The sequence below is a fragment of the Prionailurus viverrinus genome, chromosome E2 (genome assembly GCF_022837055.1).
Source record: "Prionailurus viverrinus isolate Anna chromosome E2, UM_Priviv_1.0, whole genome shotgun sequence".
NCBI lineage: Eukaryota > Metazoa > Chordata > Mammalia > Carnivora > Felidae > Prionailurus > Prionailurus viverrinus.
In genome coordinates, this window is record NC_062575.1 from 5757910 (window position 1) to 5774685 (window position 16776).

At 50.8% G+C, this 16776-nt stretch overlaps 1 protein-coding gene and 1 long non-coding RNA gene across 2 annotated transcripts; both read right to left on the bottom strand.

Moving 5' to 3' along the window:
• Positions 1-1587: 1587 nt before the first annotated feature.
• On the bottom strand, positions 1588-6149 carry LOC125153130 (uncharacterized). Its single transcript, XR_007147421.1, has 4 exons — positions 5990-6149; positions 5604-5833; positions 5342-5481; positions 1588-1787 (listed from the first exon to the last, which is right to left on the bottom strand). It is a non-coding gene; the product is annotated as an uncharacterized LOC125153130 (long non-coding RNA).
• A 1490-nt stretch (positions 6150-7639) lies between these two features.
• On the bottom strand, positions 7640-12221 carry HSBP1 (heat shock factor binding protein 1). The gene is made up of 4 exons (XM_047837058.1): positions 12069-12221; positions 11567-11633; positions 10919-11039; positions 7640-9219 (listed from the first exon to the last, which is right to left on the bottom strand). Exons 1-3 carry the CDS (start codon positions 12111-12113, stop codon positions 10921-10923), a joined length of 231 nt encoding a protein of 76 aa, XP_047693014.1. The 5' UTR covers positions 12114-12221; the 3' UTR covers positions 7640-9219; positions 10919-10920.
• Between the last annotated feature and the right edge of the window lie 4555 nt (positions 12222-16776).

Sequence of the window (16776 nt, forward strand, 5' to 3'; positions counted from 1 at the left end):
GTCAACCAGCCACGTCCCGCTGCCAGGAAAGCTGCAAAAATGCACAGTTAGCTCTTCTAAATGTTGGAGACTGTGTTAGTTTCGAAGACCGATGTAACGCTGAGCACAGCCTGCGAACTTCAAACACCAGCCCCGCGGGGGTTGGCGGAGGCGGGAGGCGGATTCCGGTCCCTGCCTCTCTCCCAGCTTTTAGAGGCTGCTGGCCATCCTTGATGCTCCTGGCCACGGGACCTAACACTCCAGGATCAGCCTCTGTTGTCACGCGGTGCTCACCCCGTGTCGGTCTCTGTGTCTCTTCTCTTCTTAAAAGGACCCCAAGTCACTGGATTTGGGCCCGTGGAGATCTGGCATGACCTCGCCCGGAACCTGATGATACCTGCAGAGACTTTCCACATAAGATCACTTTCACGGCTACCAGGGGTTAGGACTTGGACGTATCTGCTGGGGGCACACAACTTAACCCACGTAACTTAACAGAGGTGGACGGACAGAAAAAGCTTGGGGGCGGTGGTGTTGGGGTGACGCTTGGGGGTTTGTGTCTGGGTGAGGGAGAGCCAGCAGGGGCACCGTGCAGTCAGCCTGGAGTCAGGACAGAGCGGAACTGACTCGCAAAACGTCCCCAGAGCCTCCTGACCTTCTCATTTTATGGGGTCATTAAATATCCCTACTGTTTAAGCCGTTTGAGTCATTGCAACTGAAGGGATTCTAATTCCTTTTATTATCGAAATAAAAGATTGGACCATAAATACTGAACTCGGGGCCTTCATTTTGGGCTCAAGTATTAAAACGCTTTCCTTTCTACCCATAAGAAAAAAAAAAAGTCAGTCCTGCGTTAGTGACTTTCTTTTTTTTTTTTTTTTTAATTTTTTCAACGTTTATTTATTTTTGGGACAGAGAGAGACAGAGCATGAACGGGGGAGGGGCAGAGAGAGAGGGAGACACAGAATCGGAAACAGGCTCCAGGCTCCAAGCCATCAGCCCAGAGCCCGACGCGGGGCTCGAACTCACGGACCGCGAGATCGTGACCTGAGCCGAAGTCGGACGCTTAACCGACTGAGCCACCCAGGCGCCCCGTTAGTGACTTTCTTTAGGAAACATAACTCAAAAGATAAATGAGAAATTTGATCTGTTTTTCAAAACGGCAAATGTGATTTCTTTTTAAGTGCCTGAAACTATCCTTAAAACCCTCCAAAAGTTCTTTTAAAATGTAATTTCACAGATCTCTCACTTGTTAGGAGTAAAATCTTGTTACTTTCTCAAGTTAAATGCTATTTCAACACATCTACATATTATAAAATCATCAACTCACAGGCTAACCTGCTTCGGGAAACAGAAGCTGTGCCGGGATCGAGTGTGCACGTTCACGAAAATAAAGATAAACGACTAATAAGTTATTGGTTTTTAATAAATAATCTCCTTATGGAATAACTTCTCCTGCTAGTAAAATATTTACCGTGCTCTTTAAAACCTTTTTAATCAGCTGAAATGCTCAGGAAGCTTTAAATGATTGGATATCCTTTTGTGGCTTAAGAGTTGAAATGATTTTTTTATTGAAGTACATTTTAATAAGAAGCAAATTGATTTGAAGTGATTCAGGTCTTCATGGTGTGAAGGCTGTTCAGGCTCAGCTCCTTGGGCTGGAGGGCCCACACCTCTTTTCACTGGGCAGGAAAGGTCACGCTAGCCTGTTCTGGGTAATTAAGAATCAATTCCTTGTAAATTACCTTAGGACCCGCTGCTGATGCTTGAGTGACTCGGCATGGGATTATCTGCCGTGCGGTCCTCCTCTGTGTGTAGGAAATAACATATAAAAACAATAAACTGGGGTATTGATGAGCAACGTGGAACCCCCAGCCCACGCCCTGTCTATACTGGATCAGGGTTTACAAAAGAGGAGGCCAGGATTCGCCTGTTGGTCAGCGCCCCCAGGGATGGCGGGGTGGGGTGGGGGGCTCTTGTGTTGATTAGTCTGATGCCCAAAGCTATGGGACGACAGGAACGAGGTTGACACCCTAATGCTCAGGTGCTCACGCTGGAGTGAGATCGGAACCCGTTGGAGGGTGTGTTAAATCTCTGGCCACCTGACTCCACCCCCAGGGTCTCTGATTGAGTGGGACTGGGCAGGGCCTGGGAACCTGCATCTCTAACAAGTTTCCTGGGAGTGCTGATGCTACTGGCCTGGGGCCCCCCTTTTAAGAAGCGGGGCCATAGACAGGAACCTGTCTCTGAGGAAGACATATCCTCCGGCTGTATGTTTTGTTTAAAGCCCAGGCAGAACAAACACCCATTCTCAGAACCAACTATGGAAAACGAAGAATGCAGAAGAATGCAGAAGAATGACTATCGTCAGCGCTCTAAGTGACCAGAACAGATGCCATTGCAAACCTTTCAGAACCAAGACCAACTAGAGAGCCATCTCAAGAAGTTATACAATCCAGAAGAGACCAGTCGTTAGTTCCCCAGGAAGAAAACGCTTAACATTTCAACAGTGTTAAATGTGGCATAAAGCAGATAATCTACCCCATCAATTTAGTTTCAAAGAATTCTTGCCCAGTTTATTACATTACTTAATACAAAAGAGACCCTGTAAGTTCTCAACTTACCAAACAGTAACTTGTCAAAGCATTACTGGTGAATTTTTTCCAGGATCGTCCTGGAATACAGATAAGCTTGAATAAGCCCAAGAGATTTCTGGCAGGGTTCACGGTGAGGAAATTTTCTCAGTCAGTGATTCCAGAAATACTGGCTCAGCTGTGCCAGAGGGGTCGTACGGGGTCTGCTCTCCATTGTGAGGAAGACAAAGTTGGGTCACAGATCCTTGTTAAGCCTTGTCTGCCATGAAAAAATGAGATTGACCCACTAAAAGAATCTTAACTGCGCTTCCTTTTGATGATGCCGGCAAGATGTATGTTTCATGTAATCAACCTCTCAGAAAAAGGATTCTAGAAGGTCTGGCTCCAGTGATGAGGGCTCACAGCCCCCAGTGCAGACCTGTGGCAATCAGAAACCTTTTTGGAATTCTGTTAGCAAGGCAGCTTGATTTTGACAGCTGGTTTCAAAAGAGTCTGTCTCTTTAAGATGCTTAATATGGGCCCGGTGAACACAGGTTGGGTACACATCAGAGAGTGATTTCTTTGTAGGACACCGTTTTGTACCACTTCCAGCTTTGTGATCTGTACACCAGGCCAGTCCCAGGCTGCTGGTCCACGAAGAATTTGGGCCCATCCTTGACCTCGACAGGATTTTGGAGCAGCATCAGCTAAGTGGTTCTCTTACATTTCCGAGAGAGAGAGTATCATTAAAAGAAACAACCATAATATTTTAATCCCCGGAAATGACTCTTCTGATGATTATCCACAGCCCATCAAAATTAACTGGGTTTTCGTCTGCATAACACGCCTTCCGTTTTAAAGTATTTAATATTTAAAGTTTCTTTCTGGAAACGCGCGCTGCGTTTTGATGACAATTTCTCAGGACCCATAAAAGGTAAGGGATAATGAAATGACAGCACTGGTGTAGGGAGGGATTATTCGAGGGCCGATTTGAGGGAGAAGGACCCCTTCTGAAAACTGCTGATAATGTCAACAGCCTCCCAGGGTTCTGCGGCCGTTTCTGAGGCTGGGAAAGCACCTGGCAGAGCGCCCAGCCATCAGACGCCTGACGCAGGTGAATGGGAAGCAAGACATCAGCCGTCAGGGAATCAGAAATTCTCCTGACGGGGTGGCACCATCCAGCCGTCGAAGCAGCAGCGACACGTGACTGGCACTGAACGCCAGGTAACAGGTGCCGTCTTGACTCCCGAGTGGGGAGTGTCAGCTGGGTGGACAGAAGGTTGGCAGAATCCCATCTGATTTGCGTGGTGAATGCCGTCGCCCCATGAGCACCACTAGACAGACCTTCTCGAATGTGAGCTTGGAGCAGACCCTGCTGTCCGGGCCGGCTGCAGGGATTCTGACACGGTGGAGTTGGGTGCTGCCTGCTCATGGGGTTTTGACATGCTCCCCGGGGGACTGTCATGTGCAGCCAAGGCTGAGAGCCAGCTAATTCCTCATTTAACCGTCCCCGGTGTTACAATATATAATCCGGAAGCTGCCTCTGTAAGAGGTAACGCACTGTGGGGTGTCCACCAGAATCCTGGTTTTCTTCCTTGTCTTGTCTCCTAGGAGCATCCAGGGGCCGTTAGCAGGGGCCCCATACCAGGCTCAGGTTGAACCAAGAACGGGTTGAGCTGGGGTTTCTCCGCCTTGGCATTGTGGACACGTGGAGCCGGCTAATTCTCTGTGGCGAGGGCCGTCCTGTGCACGTAGGATGTTCAGCCGCATCCTGGTCTCTACCTGTTGCCAGTAGCACCCCCAGCCCCCAGGTCATGACCGAAAGCCGAGAGTTGCACAGCTGTCACGCGGGGCCTGTCGCCTTGCCGGGGATAGTTTCAGGCACAGGCATCTAGGGATGGACCGCGAGGTAGGAACGCCTTTGGGGAAACATTCTCCTCAACCTTAAAAAGACGTGGAGGGAGAGAGGCGTTCTCTTTCTGTGGGATGCACCAAGGTGGTCCATATCTGGGTCCCTGAGCGCATCGTGGAGGTGTGGACTTCACTCTAACCGGAGCTACCCTTCCCTCGGACTTGTCACCTTGGGAAGCGATCCCACCCCCTTTGGCTGACAAGGCAGTGCCGTTATTGGCAGCTAAGCGTGTCCAAAGAGCTCGATCCTAAATTCGGGCAATTCTTCCTGGGCAACAGTACTGTTTCTCTTTGGAAGGCAGACATGTCCCCCTGTCCAATATGAATAACTGGTCAAAATGGACCCACCAAATAGGGAGCTATAGACATAGAGCACAGATTACCACCACCAAGCAGGGTAGCATCCCTGAGACATTTACGGATGTGCTATATAAACGTGCTTTGGCTTTGCTCAAGGAGAGAGCGACAAAGCATCACATTTCACCCGCGGTGGCCAGGGACCCAAGGAAGCAGATGCTATTAGATACAAATCTAACCCTAGGCAGGTGTCTGAGGAACTTCCAGGCGCCTCTCTTGGTGAAAGCCTCAGCGTAGGAGAGGCAAACATTCGAATTGATTCCTTTGTAAGAGTCAGCCTGACGTGTAGAAACCAGCTCCCTTCCTAGTTCCAAAGTGATTTGTGGGGCCGATGGTGTCATGTTGTCACGGGCCCTCTGATTTTTGTGTCCGGGCGGTGACTCACGTCCCCCCACCCCCATTTCCGTTTACTGAAAAGTTGTGTTGTTTTTTTTTTTTTTTTTTCCAAAGAGGCTGCAGCTCAAAGCAGACACTTAACATTACTGGTAGGCTAAGATTCCAGGTGATGGCTGCATGGGTACCTTTTTAGGACTTCTGTACTCATCCGGGTTGTCGTTGTTGTTGTCTTGTCATTAACAACGTGTCCCGAGAAGACGGTAGGGAAATCCGTCATTGTGAGAGGGGCTCTCTCTTCCCCCAAGGTGGGTCTCAGGGGTAAAATCTGTGCATGAAAAATGATTGGGTTAGAAAGGAACCGGACGAGAAAAGCAGTAGTTAGTATTCCCCATGGCTCTGTCAAGGGGAGCATTCCACTCAACTGGACTTGTCTCTCAAATCACTTACCCAGGAAGAAACAAAAAAAGAAGCTAGTCCGGGAGCACGTGTTTTCTCCGAGCCCCGAAAAGTTTTCATCTTGAATCAAAATTCACATCAACATGTTTACTATCGAATTCAGGTCACGTGTCATTGAAAACACAAAATCAGTCTTGAAACTGAATTTCAAGATCCGCTGAGGTAGTGGGTTGACGAATCCCAGGGAGTGCGGCCATCAGTATTGGGAGATGTTGGCTCTCCTACGGAGGCAGACGAAACACAGCTGTGAGCTGTGGGCTCCGCCGTGGGACAGCTGTGGGCAGAGTCCCGGGTCACTGTTTTCCGCCACGAGACCCCACCCGACCCCTGACGATGGCTTCCTTCTGTTTAAACAGAGGACTGACCGGATTACAAACCTCACTCAAAGTTGTCCTGAGGATTAAGACAAAGTAACATAAAATGCTTTGCCCAGCGCATGGTGGTGGCTTCTAGGAACACTTGTAACGGGTGCCGGCCAGGACGGTTAACTGTCGCCAGTTACCGTTCAGGGTTAGATCTGACGACATAAGGTGCCAATTCCTCCACCTAAATCTAATTAAAATGTATAAGCTGCAGAATACCAAAAAAAAAAAAAAAAAAAAAAAGAAAAGGAATATAATTATCCTTACAGGGAACCTTCAATGTGCAAACAGCATGTTTAAAGTTCATTTTCAGTGGATCCTTTAGAGGACTCTATGTTCCCATAGCAACAGTGTTATAAAAGTGCCGTTAGGATGCCAACCACTCACAAAGACAAATTAACCTTTAATTACCCCAAATACTGGAGGTTTATTCTGAGAAGGTCAAACATGATGGGACTTTACTGGAAATGAAACGCTGGAAAAACAAAATTGGTCAGCCGAGATCAAAGTGCTTTAAAATCCTGTGGCTTGAAGGAAAGGACCAGCTAGAGGCCCGGTGGGGAAGCGGATGGGCCCCCTGGGCTGGGAGGCGAGGCCCTTGGGTCAAACTTCCGCCTGTCTGGCTTGGCGCGAGCCCGTGACACTCCCGGGTCCGAAGTGGGTTCCTCGCGGTCTTCGAACGGGCAAAGGCCGGTGGGAGAGCGAGAGAGGCACAGACCTGCCCGCCCCGAGATCCCGGCTGGACCCGAGGCGGGCCGTGCCGCTCCGCGCGAACACCCGCCACGACCACCACGGCCACGCGCCCGCGGGACGGGCGCACCTAGCGGTGGCTGCAGCACACGAGGGGCTGGCGGGCCGGGAGGGGGCAGCGGGTGGACCCGGGTTGTGCCAGGAGGGCCGAGACCCGCTAGGGGGTGGGCAGCCAGCGCGGGGTGACGTAATTGCACGGGCAGCCGCATTCCCGGCTTCACCGCAGAGGAAAACCATCCCCTTGCACAGAAGTGAAGGCCTCACTGGGGTCACAAAGCTATTGGATATCAGGCTAAGTCAAGTCTTGCCCGGAGGCCTGGAGAACAGGTCAAGTGAGCGCTCGGGGATGCGGGCAGTTATAAATTGAATCCAAAGCTATTTATTGGATTACTTTAACGGCCATCTCCCCATGTGTATTTTACACACACTAGTTCAATCAAACGTTAATTAGGTGCTAAGTATAAAAAAAAAATCCTTGGTCAAATAATCTGGAAACTGGCAGGTGAGAAAGTTAAATCACATGTCTCTGCTGTGGGACCTCAGAGCCTTTAATATGCTAATTTGCTCCGTGAATTTTCATGAAGCGAATGGAGTAGGAGGCAAGTTTTCTAAGCCCAAGCGACCTAAAGCCTTCCTTCCCAGTGCCTCGCCCAGGACAAGCGTCCCTGGATGTGCTTGGGGAAGGTCTGCGTCCGGGGCGTGGGAGGCACCAGCCACCCTCAGCAGTGGGAAGGTGGCTCGCCCTCTCACAAGACACAGCCCTGCCCACACCTCCCTTTCCCCTTTGGCCTTGGGCTACGTGTATGCAATCCTGTGATGGTTTCAGCCCCTCGTCTGACACGGCGCGCACACCTATAATCTGAAAACGTAGAAAACCACACAAATCACTTGTGACACAAAGGAAGCTCCGACAGCAGGATTTCAGGCACCTTTATTCATAGCGGGTATTCCTGGTCAGGGGAGCCTGCCTCTGAAATCTTTGTCACGTAAGGAAGACAACTCCCACCCAAGTCCCGACAGCAATCGGCCGCATCACTTCCGCTCGCCACTGACCAGGCTCGCGAGCTTCGTGCACACGGGGCTCCTGTCAGCTGGAGGCCAGCAGCCCCGGGGCTCGCGGCTCAGCCGTGCACGGCGTGGCCTACCGGCCCATCAGAGGAGTTTCTGTGGCAGGGCAGTAACAGTGGGTCATTCACTCAGCTCAGAGGAAACTTACTCCTTTGTGTTACCTACGTTATTTATAAATACGACAAGTTATTTCTCAATAATATTATATATTCGCAATACAAACACGACTGGTGATATAGGAAACTTTAAAAAAAACTCACACTGTTCATTCAGGGTTTCTAAGAAGCACTAGACCATCCCTCATCTTTTCCCATTTTTTTTGTAGACGGAGTCACGTTTGCTGTGACAATCACAGGGATCTCGTGCACGGTCAGGGCCGACCTCTAGGCTTAGCGCTCTGGGCACTGCCTTTCTGGCTGGTAGGAGTTACTACCCCTGTCTCGTAAGGTCAATAATAAAACCATTACTCTGTAAGAATTCAGGTAAGAAATCGTTTAAAGAAACAGTATATCTTAAAAACTTGAGCCTATGACAAGTCATTTACCATTTTCTAGCTGGGCTATGGCACGAACTTAGCATGATCTGCTCTCCGGTTCTGTTCCTTCTCCTGGTCAGTAGCTCCAAGACAAGACGGCGAGCTGGGTCGTGAAATCCTGCCAGATTTTCAACGAGGACTATCGTAGACGAACAGCACAGGGGCCTACTCAAGTGTTCAAATCTCATGCAAGACTCTAACTAATGAACGCCTCACTACATGAGGCAGTTCTGTCATTTTCCAGATTTGAGAATTCTAACACACAGAAGCGGGAGTGGCCATTCCTCATTACTCTGGCGTCTGACCTCGGAGCCTTAAGACATCAAACTGCGGTTCAACTTTGAATTTTGGCAACAGGGCAGCGCCAGAGATTTCTGAACGAACAATTTTTAAACGTTCTGAACCACTTGAAAAGTATCACCGACGTGCTATTTGGTGTCGGCTCAACAGTCACTCTGTGCTGAGAATCAGAGAGTCGTCAACTTGCCAAACGTCTTCCTTCACAAAATCTGATTGGAACTGAAGGACCTACCATATGTCTAATAAAAATTTACACAGCAACTTTCATCAAACAGCAACTACTACAAAAGGAATGATAGAAAACGATGAGTTCACAAATATACACTAAAAAACTTGACAATTTTATGCAGGAACCGCCAAAGTTTTAGTGTTTAATATTTAACAGCACGACTGACCAAGGTCCAAGATGTGACGTTACCATGTTCAAGAAACTGGGGGGAGAATCACTCTATGAACTAACTATGTAGTATGTGGTAAGAACGCACACTTTCTAACAGAAAACCTGTCTACGCATAGTAGTTGCTTCAGAAAGCCATTCGGTCTTCTCTTCGCTTGTAAAAACGGTGTTCAGGTCTCAGGGTGAATTAGCAACCTGTTGGAAGAGAAAAAACCATCGACATGTTATGTTCAGAGAAGGACAAGAATGATACATACAATTAGCAACTATAAACCCTTTGAGAACCCTCTAGGGAGCTAAACTTAAGTCTCTGCAGACGCCCCAACAAAGATACAACAGATCGATTGGAAATCGTTACTTAAAAACTTCTGAATGCATCCCAGCTTCTCTTGCTGTTATCCCCATCACTAAAGTCTCCCAAGTTCACTTCACCTCCCGTCACTGCAGTTCTCGGGAGGATGTTCTCACTCACTGTGGCGGGACTTTGGACTGCCCCGCCGTAGGAGGCCCAGAAGCTTCTACGACTGGCAGGGCATTTCCCAGGACACCTCTACCCAGGAATAAAGAGAGGACAACCCACCCGGAACTGTGTGCCTCACTCACACAGCGGATCAACCCAATTGGTAAGAGTAACAGCAAATTTCCAGGTCTTTTACCTCCCAAGTCTCTATTTTCTTGGACTTCAAAGCAACCTGTATTTTACGGCTACTTATGATTTGGTCCAGCCAGGACATGCCCAGCACACTTAAGAAGACAAAAAGGAATTTGGTGCCTTTGGCTGTGTATTCTGCTTGGCACCACAGTTACCGAAGATTCTCCGGAAACTTTATTTTTATAGTGAGTTTTTAACTCACTGAATTAAACGGGATGAAAATGAAAATCCACTGAATTAAATGGGCTGAAAATGGGATGAGAGAAAAGGGAGTTTCAAAACTACTTCTGGGTTGCGATGAGGTAGCTGTCATCCTCATGGAAAGCCTTAAAACGAGAAAGTCACTACGGGGAAACTGGAGGCCAAGTGCATCTTGCGGCCTTGCTACATGGCTACTTTCTTTTTTTTTTTCTTTAAAAAATTTTTTTTTTCAACGTTTTTTATTTTATTTTTTGGGACAGAGAGAGACAGAGCATGAACAGGGGAGGGGCAGAGAGAGAGGGAGACACAGAATCGGAAACAGGCTCCAGGCTCCGAGCCATCAGCCCAGAGGCCGACGCGGGGCTCGAACTCATGGCCCGCGAGATCGTGACCTGGCTGAAGTCGGACGCTTAACCGACTGCGCCACCCAGGCGCCCCGCTACATGGCTACTTTCAATTATCAGTCTTTTGTCGGATATCTGGAACTACGTAGTGGGAATTTAAATCAAATTATTCGTCTTTTCTCGGGTATCTGGAACTACGTGGTGGGAATTTAAATCAACTCTAGGGTGAAGGCTTAACGTGGCCTCATCTAGTTCATTGAAGTCACAATCAGCTGCCGTCCTGGCATTTATCTAGTGCAGGAATTCAAAGCATTTATGAAGGCGGCAATGTGGGGTCTGGGTTATCAAAAAAAATAAAAAAATAAAAAAAAAGAAGAAGAAGAAGAAAAATCTGCCAGTGGTAAGAATTCTCAGGCCAACGAAACGCATTTCTTGGGTTCTGGCTCCCATGATATAAACTCAGTGACTACCTAATTAATGTTAACCAATTACCTTAACTAATACGGATGCAGGTCTCATTAATAAACACTGGGAAAATAAACTCCTGCTAACGAATTCGGCATGAAAAATCTGCAAGCTCGGAGCCCGCGGAGGGGCCGGTACAAGAGATGCTCTGGGAAGTGACGGGCAGAAAGTCTGACCGCACGGAAGTCACCGCGACGCACACGCGCCATCCCGAGGCTGTCCCTTCCCTCACCTTCAACTCTTTGGCGTGGCTGGGATCTTGCTTTCGCCTTCCAGTTCTTCCACGCCAGCCTGTGTCATGAGGTCTGCAATGTTTTTCTCCAGGTCGTCAATGCGACTGCTCATGTCATCAAGTGGTGAAGTTAAAGGCCACATACAACCAACACCCCTCACTCCTCACCCTTCCCCTCCAGGGCCCCTGGAGACTTCGGCCCCCCCCCACAGCTATCTCAGCGGAACTGCCTTTTCCAACTTCCTTTGAGTACCGACTTCTGCTGGCCAAGAGTGCGGGGGTCTGGGGGGTACGGTCACATCCCAGCCCTGCCCTTTACTAGCTCTGGGACCTGGGCAAGTTCTTGCAACCTTCCGAAGCTTCCGCGGTCTGCATGGGCTAACTAAAGGGAACATTGTCACTTCAGCAGTCTACACTGCTGGGAGACTGGAAGTCCCCCGCGGCCAGGGGTCCAGCTCAGCTGTATCCCCAGCCCTTGGCACAGTACCTAAGACTACATCCAAAATCAGTACCAAAAAAAAAAAAAAAAAAAAAAAAAGAAAAGGAAAAAAGGTGGTGAACGACCGCCTGAGGCTGTCCTGCAAACCTCACGTTTGTCAACACCGCCGCCCGGACGCAGGCGAGGCTAACCACGCGTACAAAGGATATTTCTGCCAATGATCTGGTCGGACATGGTCTGAAATTTATCTTGCATCTGTTGTAGGAGCGTCTCCACCTACGAAACAGTGACACACGGCACCTCGCGCTTGCCCCGAGACGCCAGCGCGGGGTCAGCACGGGAGGGGGTGGGCCCGGTGCCCGTCCGGCCGGGGCCTCTCCCTCTCCGGGTTTCGGTTTCCCCGCCCGTCCACTGGGCCCTTTCCCGTCGCGGCCGCTGCGAGTCACAGTTCGCCGGGCCTTCCTCTCGTTTGGGCGGCGTGGAGGCCTCGGGGCGTGAGGGGGAGCGCGGGGAGAGCGGGGGGTGCGGGGACTGGGGGTCGTCCGGGGCGGGGGGGACGGCTCAGGGACAGGCGAGCGCGACTAAGGGAGGGGAGGCCGGGCCTGGGGGCCTCGGCCGGCGAAGCCTCTGGAAACCCGGCCCCGCGCGGCCACGGAGAGGGCGCTTCGGTCCGGGGCTCCCGCGGCCTCGGGCCCGGCAGGCGTCCCTTACCACCGAGGTGAGGTCCTGCATGGTCTTGGGGTCAGTCTCGGCCATCTCCCCGGTTCCCAGCTTGGCGGCGAAGCTCAACGGTCAACCTGCACTTCCGTTTGTCCGCGCACACGCCCCGCCCCTTGCGGTCTCCTCTCGCGAAGGAGGCAGGCCGCGGGACCGCGAGGCGTTGTGGGAATCGTAGTTCGCGGCACGGGCCGGAAGGGAGGGTCTGCGTTCTCGCGTTTCCGTTCCAAGCGAGGCCCCGCCCCTGGAGGCCCCGCCCCGCACTGAGCCCGGGTGGAGAAAAGGGGGCAGGCCCTGTCTTGGGGACCGCGGGAGGGGATGGTGATCTTGGCCTTTTCCCAGGCTGTCGTTAAAGGCCATGCTGTTTTGTTTGGCCTGTTGGGACGCACTTACTGGGCGCCTGCGAGGTCCCAAGCCCAGGACTGTGCCACCGCCTGCCCTCCAACAAAACCCTGCAACCCCCGAGTAGGGAGAAGGGGGTCGGGTCACTGGAGCCAGAAAAATGAGGCCCCGGGTGTGAGAGGCACGCCCACCATGCACACAATGCCCAGCTGCAGGCCTGGTCACACCCTAGACCCCAGCGTTCCTCCTTCTCCCCAGGAGGGTCGAGTGGAGGTGCTGCACATTTGGCACACTTGGGCAGGTTGTTTTTGACTTTGCAGCATAACGTACGTTCCGGATGGTGCAGAAATCCCAAGTGACTTTTTACCGAGTTAACCTGTTAACCAGCTCCAGGGCAGGAAACATGACCGGCCTCCAGGAAGCCCCTCACCTCAGCCCCTTTGCTATCACCCCCCAGCCCACCCACCCACGAGGGGCACAATCGTTTGTCTCCTGTGTTTCCACGTCGTGTGAGTGGAACCAGACGGAAGCTCTCCCTAGCGCCCGGCTCCTTTCATTCAACATGATGGCCCATGCTGTTGAGTGGTCGAGGTGGGGGCAGCGGCGGGGTTCAGCGGCTGGATTTGGGTGTTTAAGGAGGGGGCTGCTGCTGAGTTGGGACCTTGAGTTCCAGCCTCACAGGTGGTCTTGGGATTGGGCCTCATTAACAAGGGGGTAGGTGAGTCCTGGGACTGAAGGCCTGTCATGTTCCAGCAACTGTTCACACAGGGTAGCTAATTTAAGGACTGTGGGGCTCAGCAGCAGCTTGATTTTAGCTGCAGAGAAGGCTGTAGGCCTCCCCCCCCCCCCCCCCCCCCCGCCAGCATTTGTAAAAAACCTGGGGTGGGGGGCTGGCCATGGGGAGGGTAAGACTCAGCTCTCTTCACCAGCTCTGCCCCCTGACTTCACCCACTCGTGTCTCCTCGCCTCTGCCCACCACCTCCCTTTCCACCCCACCCCAGACCTTCTTTCCCATGACAAAGGGGCAAACCTCTGTATTTGGTTGTTGTTAACTGCTATGTGGTTGGTACTTTACCTGATTACTTAAAATAAACACCTCTCTGTGTTCTAACCTAATCCTCAGAAGAACCCTGTGATATGATTACAACCATTTTCCAATTTTGAGAAAACGGACTGGAGAGGCTAAGGCTCTTAAACCGGGTGGTCACATTAGGAAGAGACAAGACGTGATCCCAGGGCTTTCTGACTCTACCTTCTCCTGTTTCTATCATTCTAGAATTCTCTGAGTTGCCCGAGTTTAGAAGCAATGTTGCACAACAGGGCACCTTTGGCATTTTGGGTCATAATTCTCCGTTGCTGTGGGTGGGTGGGTGGGGGGTGCGGCGTGCCCTGTACATTGTAGGATGCCGAACAGCTTCTCTGACTTCTGCCTACTAGATGCTTCCACTTCTAGATACTCTAGACTGCCCACTGTCTCCAGGGGTTGGGGGGAGTTGCCCTCAGTTGAGAACTAGTCTCTTTAGAAGGATCTATGGACGTTGCCTAGAATTCTGTTGACTCTGTCTTCAAGTATGAATTTATTTTCAGTTGGGGCATTCCTTGAGACTATTCCTCTGGATATATTGACATTGGCCTATCCATTGACATTGGATAGGTTTCCTGGGCCTGCTGGAACAAAGTATCACCCACTGGGTGGCTTAAAACAACATTTATATTCCCACAGCTCTGGAGACCAGGAGTCTGAAAGCAGGGTGGCAAGGTGTTGGTGCCTCTCTCCCAGCTTCTGGTGGTTGCTGGCAATGCTTGGTGGCCCTTAGCTCATAGATGCACCTGCCCATCTCTGCCTCCATCTCTTCACATGGGCTCCTCCCTGGGTGTGTCCTCTCCTTAGAAGGTCACCAGTCATGCTGGATTGGGGACCCAGCCTGTTCCAGTATGACCTCATTATGCCTAATTAACCCTGCAGAGACCCTGTTTCCAAATAAGTTACATTCTGAGGTATTAGGGGTTAGGATTTCAACATGTCTTTTTTTTCTGGAAGGGGTGGGGGACCCAATTCAACCCAAAGCAGCTGGTAAAGTTACACCACGTGAAATCTGCAACCCACACCGTATTTTATAAAGTGTCTACATAAAGCTCTGGGATAATTTAGCTGGAGAGCAGCCAAGGCTGGGTAGGATTTCAGGCCTTCTTGCTTCTTGCGCCAATTATTGGGGCTCCCCCACTCTGCACAGAAGCCTGGATACCCACACTCTGGATTTGCAGCCAGATTTGGCTTATGGCTGTGAGCAACACAGAATGGGAATTAGCATGAGGACCTACAGTTTTGGTGTGCGTGTGTGTGTGTTCCTGCAGGAGACTTGAGTCCTTTTCATTCTGATTGAAAAGTTCTTTTACATAAACAGCAAACTAACTTGACACCGTCTAAGGGAGCTTTTTTTTTTTTTTTTTTTTTTTTTCTTCACTTAAGCAGAAAGACGGCATACTTTTTTTTGTGTGGAGACCAAGGTCTTTTATAAAAGACCACTTTAATTTTTTAAATAAATTTTTAAAAAATGTTTATTTCTTAGAGAGAGAGAGAGAGAGCGAGCACACACACAAGCTGGGAAGGGGCAGAAAGAGAGGGAGACACAGAATCTGAAGCAGGCTCCAGGCTCTGATAGGTCAGCACAGGGCCTGATGCGGGACTTGAACCCATGAACTGTGAGATCACGACCTGAGCCAAAGTCAGACACTCAACCGACTGAGCCCCCAGGTGACCCAGAGACCAAGGTCTTTTAAGGAGCTGCTTTACACAAAAATTTCCCTGATTTATAGTCGTGGCTGATACACTTACTCTGTGAGGTTGATATACTGAACATAACTGAATACTGTTCCATTAGCAAAACTATTGAATTATGTGTAAGGCACAAGTAGTTAACCTTTAAAAATGCAGCTTTGAACAATCCTCGTTTAAACCTTGATTAAAAAAAAAAAAAGATCTGTGTAGATGAATTGCGTAACTGAAGTCATTCCCTTTCCCCCTTCTCAGGACGGTTTGGTTTTACGTGAGTCAATGTGGCACTTTCCTGCTGGGTCCCTGGTTCCAGCCGGGCTGGCCCCGCGCCCCTCCTTCCCCCGGGCCTTGCATCGGGGGAGGTGTCCCTGCACGAGGGTGGTCACCGGGCAGTGAGACGCTGCGTGTGCCCTGTAAGCAGAGATGGAGCGGTCCCCGCAGGCCCCTGGAGAACCTGCCACTCACCTTCTCCCTGACTGCACCTGCTTCGGCGCCATAGGCCCAACGCTGGTCTGAGCTGCTGTTCGCCTGCTCTGCTTTTCTCCCCGGCTGTCCGGTTGTCCCATGCGGCTGCGCGGGAGCACCCCCTGCCCCAGGGCCGGCTGTGCCGCTGCGTCCACCGGGGGCCTGGGCGCGCCAGCCCCCAGCCTTGCGTGGACGCTCCAAAGCTCCCCGGTCTCTCCCAGCCCAGGGTTTCCTTCCTTCAACCTCAGAGGATAACCTTGTATTCTGTTTTACAGGGACAATAGAGACTACCATCACCTGTGTCCTACCGTCACATAAGTACCCGCCCGGGCATCATTCCAGCCCTGTCTGCCTCCAGAACAGGTGTCGGCCTCCCGTGGGGGCTGGGCTCTGGACCCCTCAACCCGCTCCGGGAACTCGCCTCCTCCACCTGCCCCGCCCCTGCCCGTGGACGCCTTCCTCCCAGCATATAAAAGTGGGGGGTGGGGGCGGGGGCGGGGAAGGAAAACAAAACCACTCCAACAAGGTGCCCCTGTGCCATTCTGTGCCACCACTCAAGAGCCAGGGTTCTAGAAAGAGGAGGACACGTCGCCTTCAGTTACTGGATCTGAGACGCTCCCTTCTATTCACGCAGTTTTGCTTGTTTCCTTTCTATCAAAATGTATGGAGGTGATTCTGGATGGTTGGAGGGCGTGGTCTGCACGAGTGAGACTCAACTGGGAGGCAGTTTTTCAGTCCTTCCTCATTTCACTTTGCTGGCGAAAGGTGCAGGATCCCTGTGGGGTGTAACTGAGTCTGAGTCCTGGCTAAAGCTAGGTCATCTCTCCTTTTCACACAGGGGTGTATCCTGCCCAGACCTTCAGTGCACATAATGTCTAGCTAACAGGTAATTATCTTCTTGGTTTTCATTGCATTTATTTTATTATTATAAAAGAGAGAGAGAGAGAGAGAGAGAGAGAGGCAGAGAGAGAGAGAGAGAGGCAGAGAGAGAGGGAGACAGAGAATCCCAAGCAGGTTTGGAGCTGGATCCCATGAACCATGAGATCATGACCTCAGCCGAAATCAAGAGTCTGACCCTCACCCGACTGAACCACCCAGGCACCCTATTTTATTATTTTT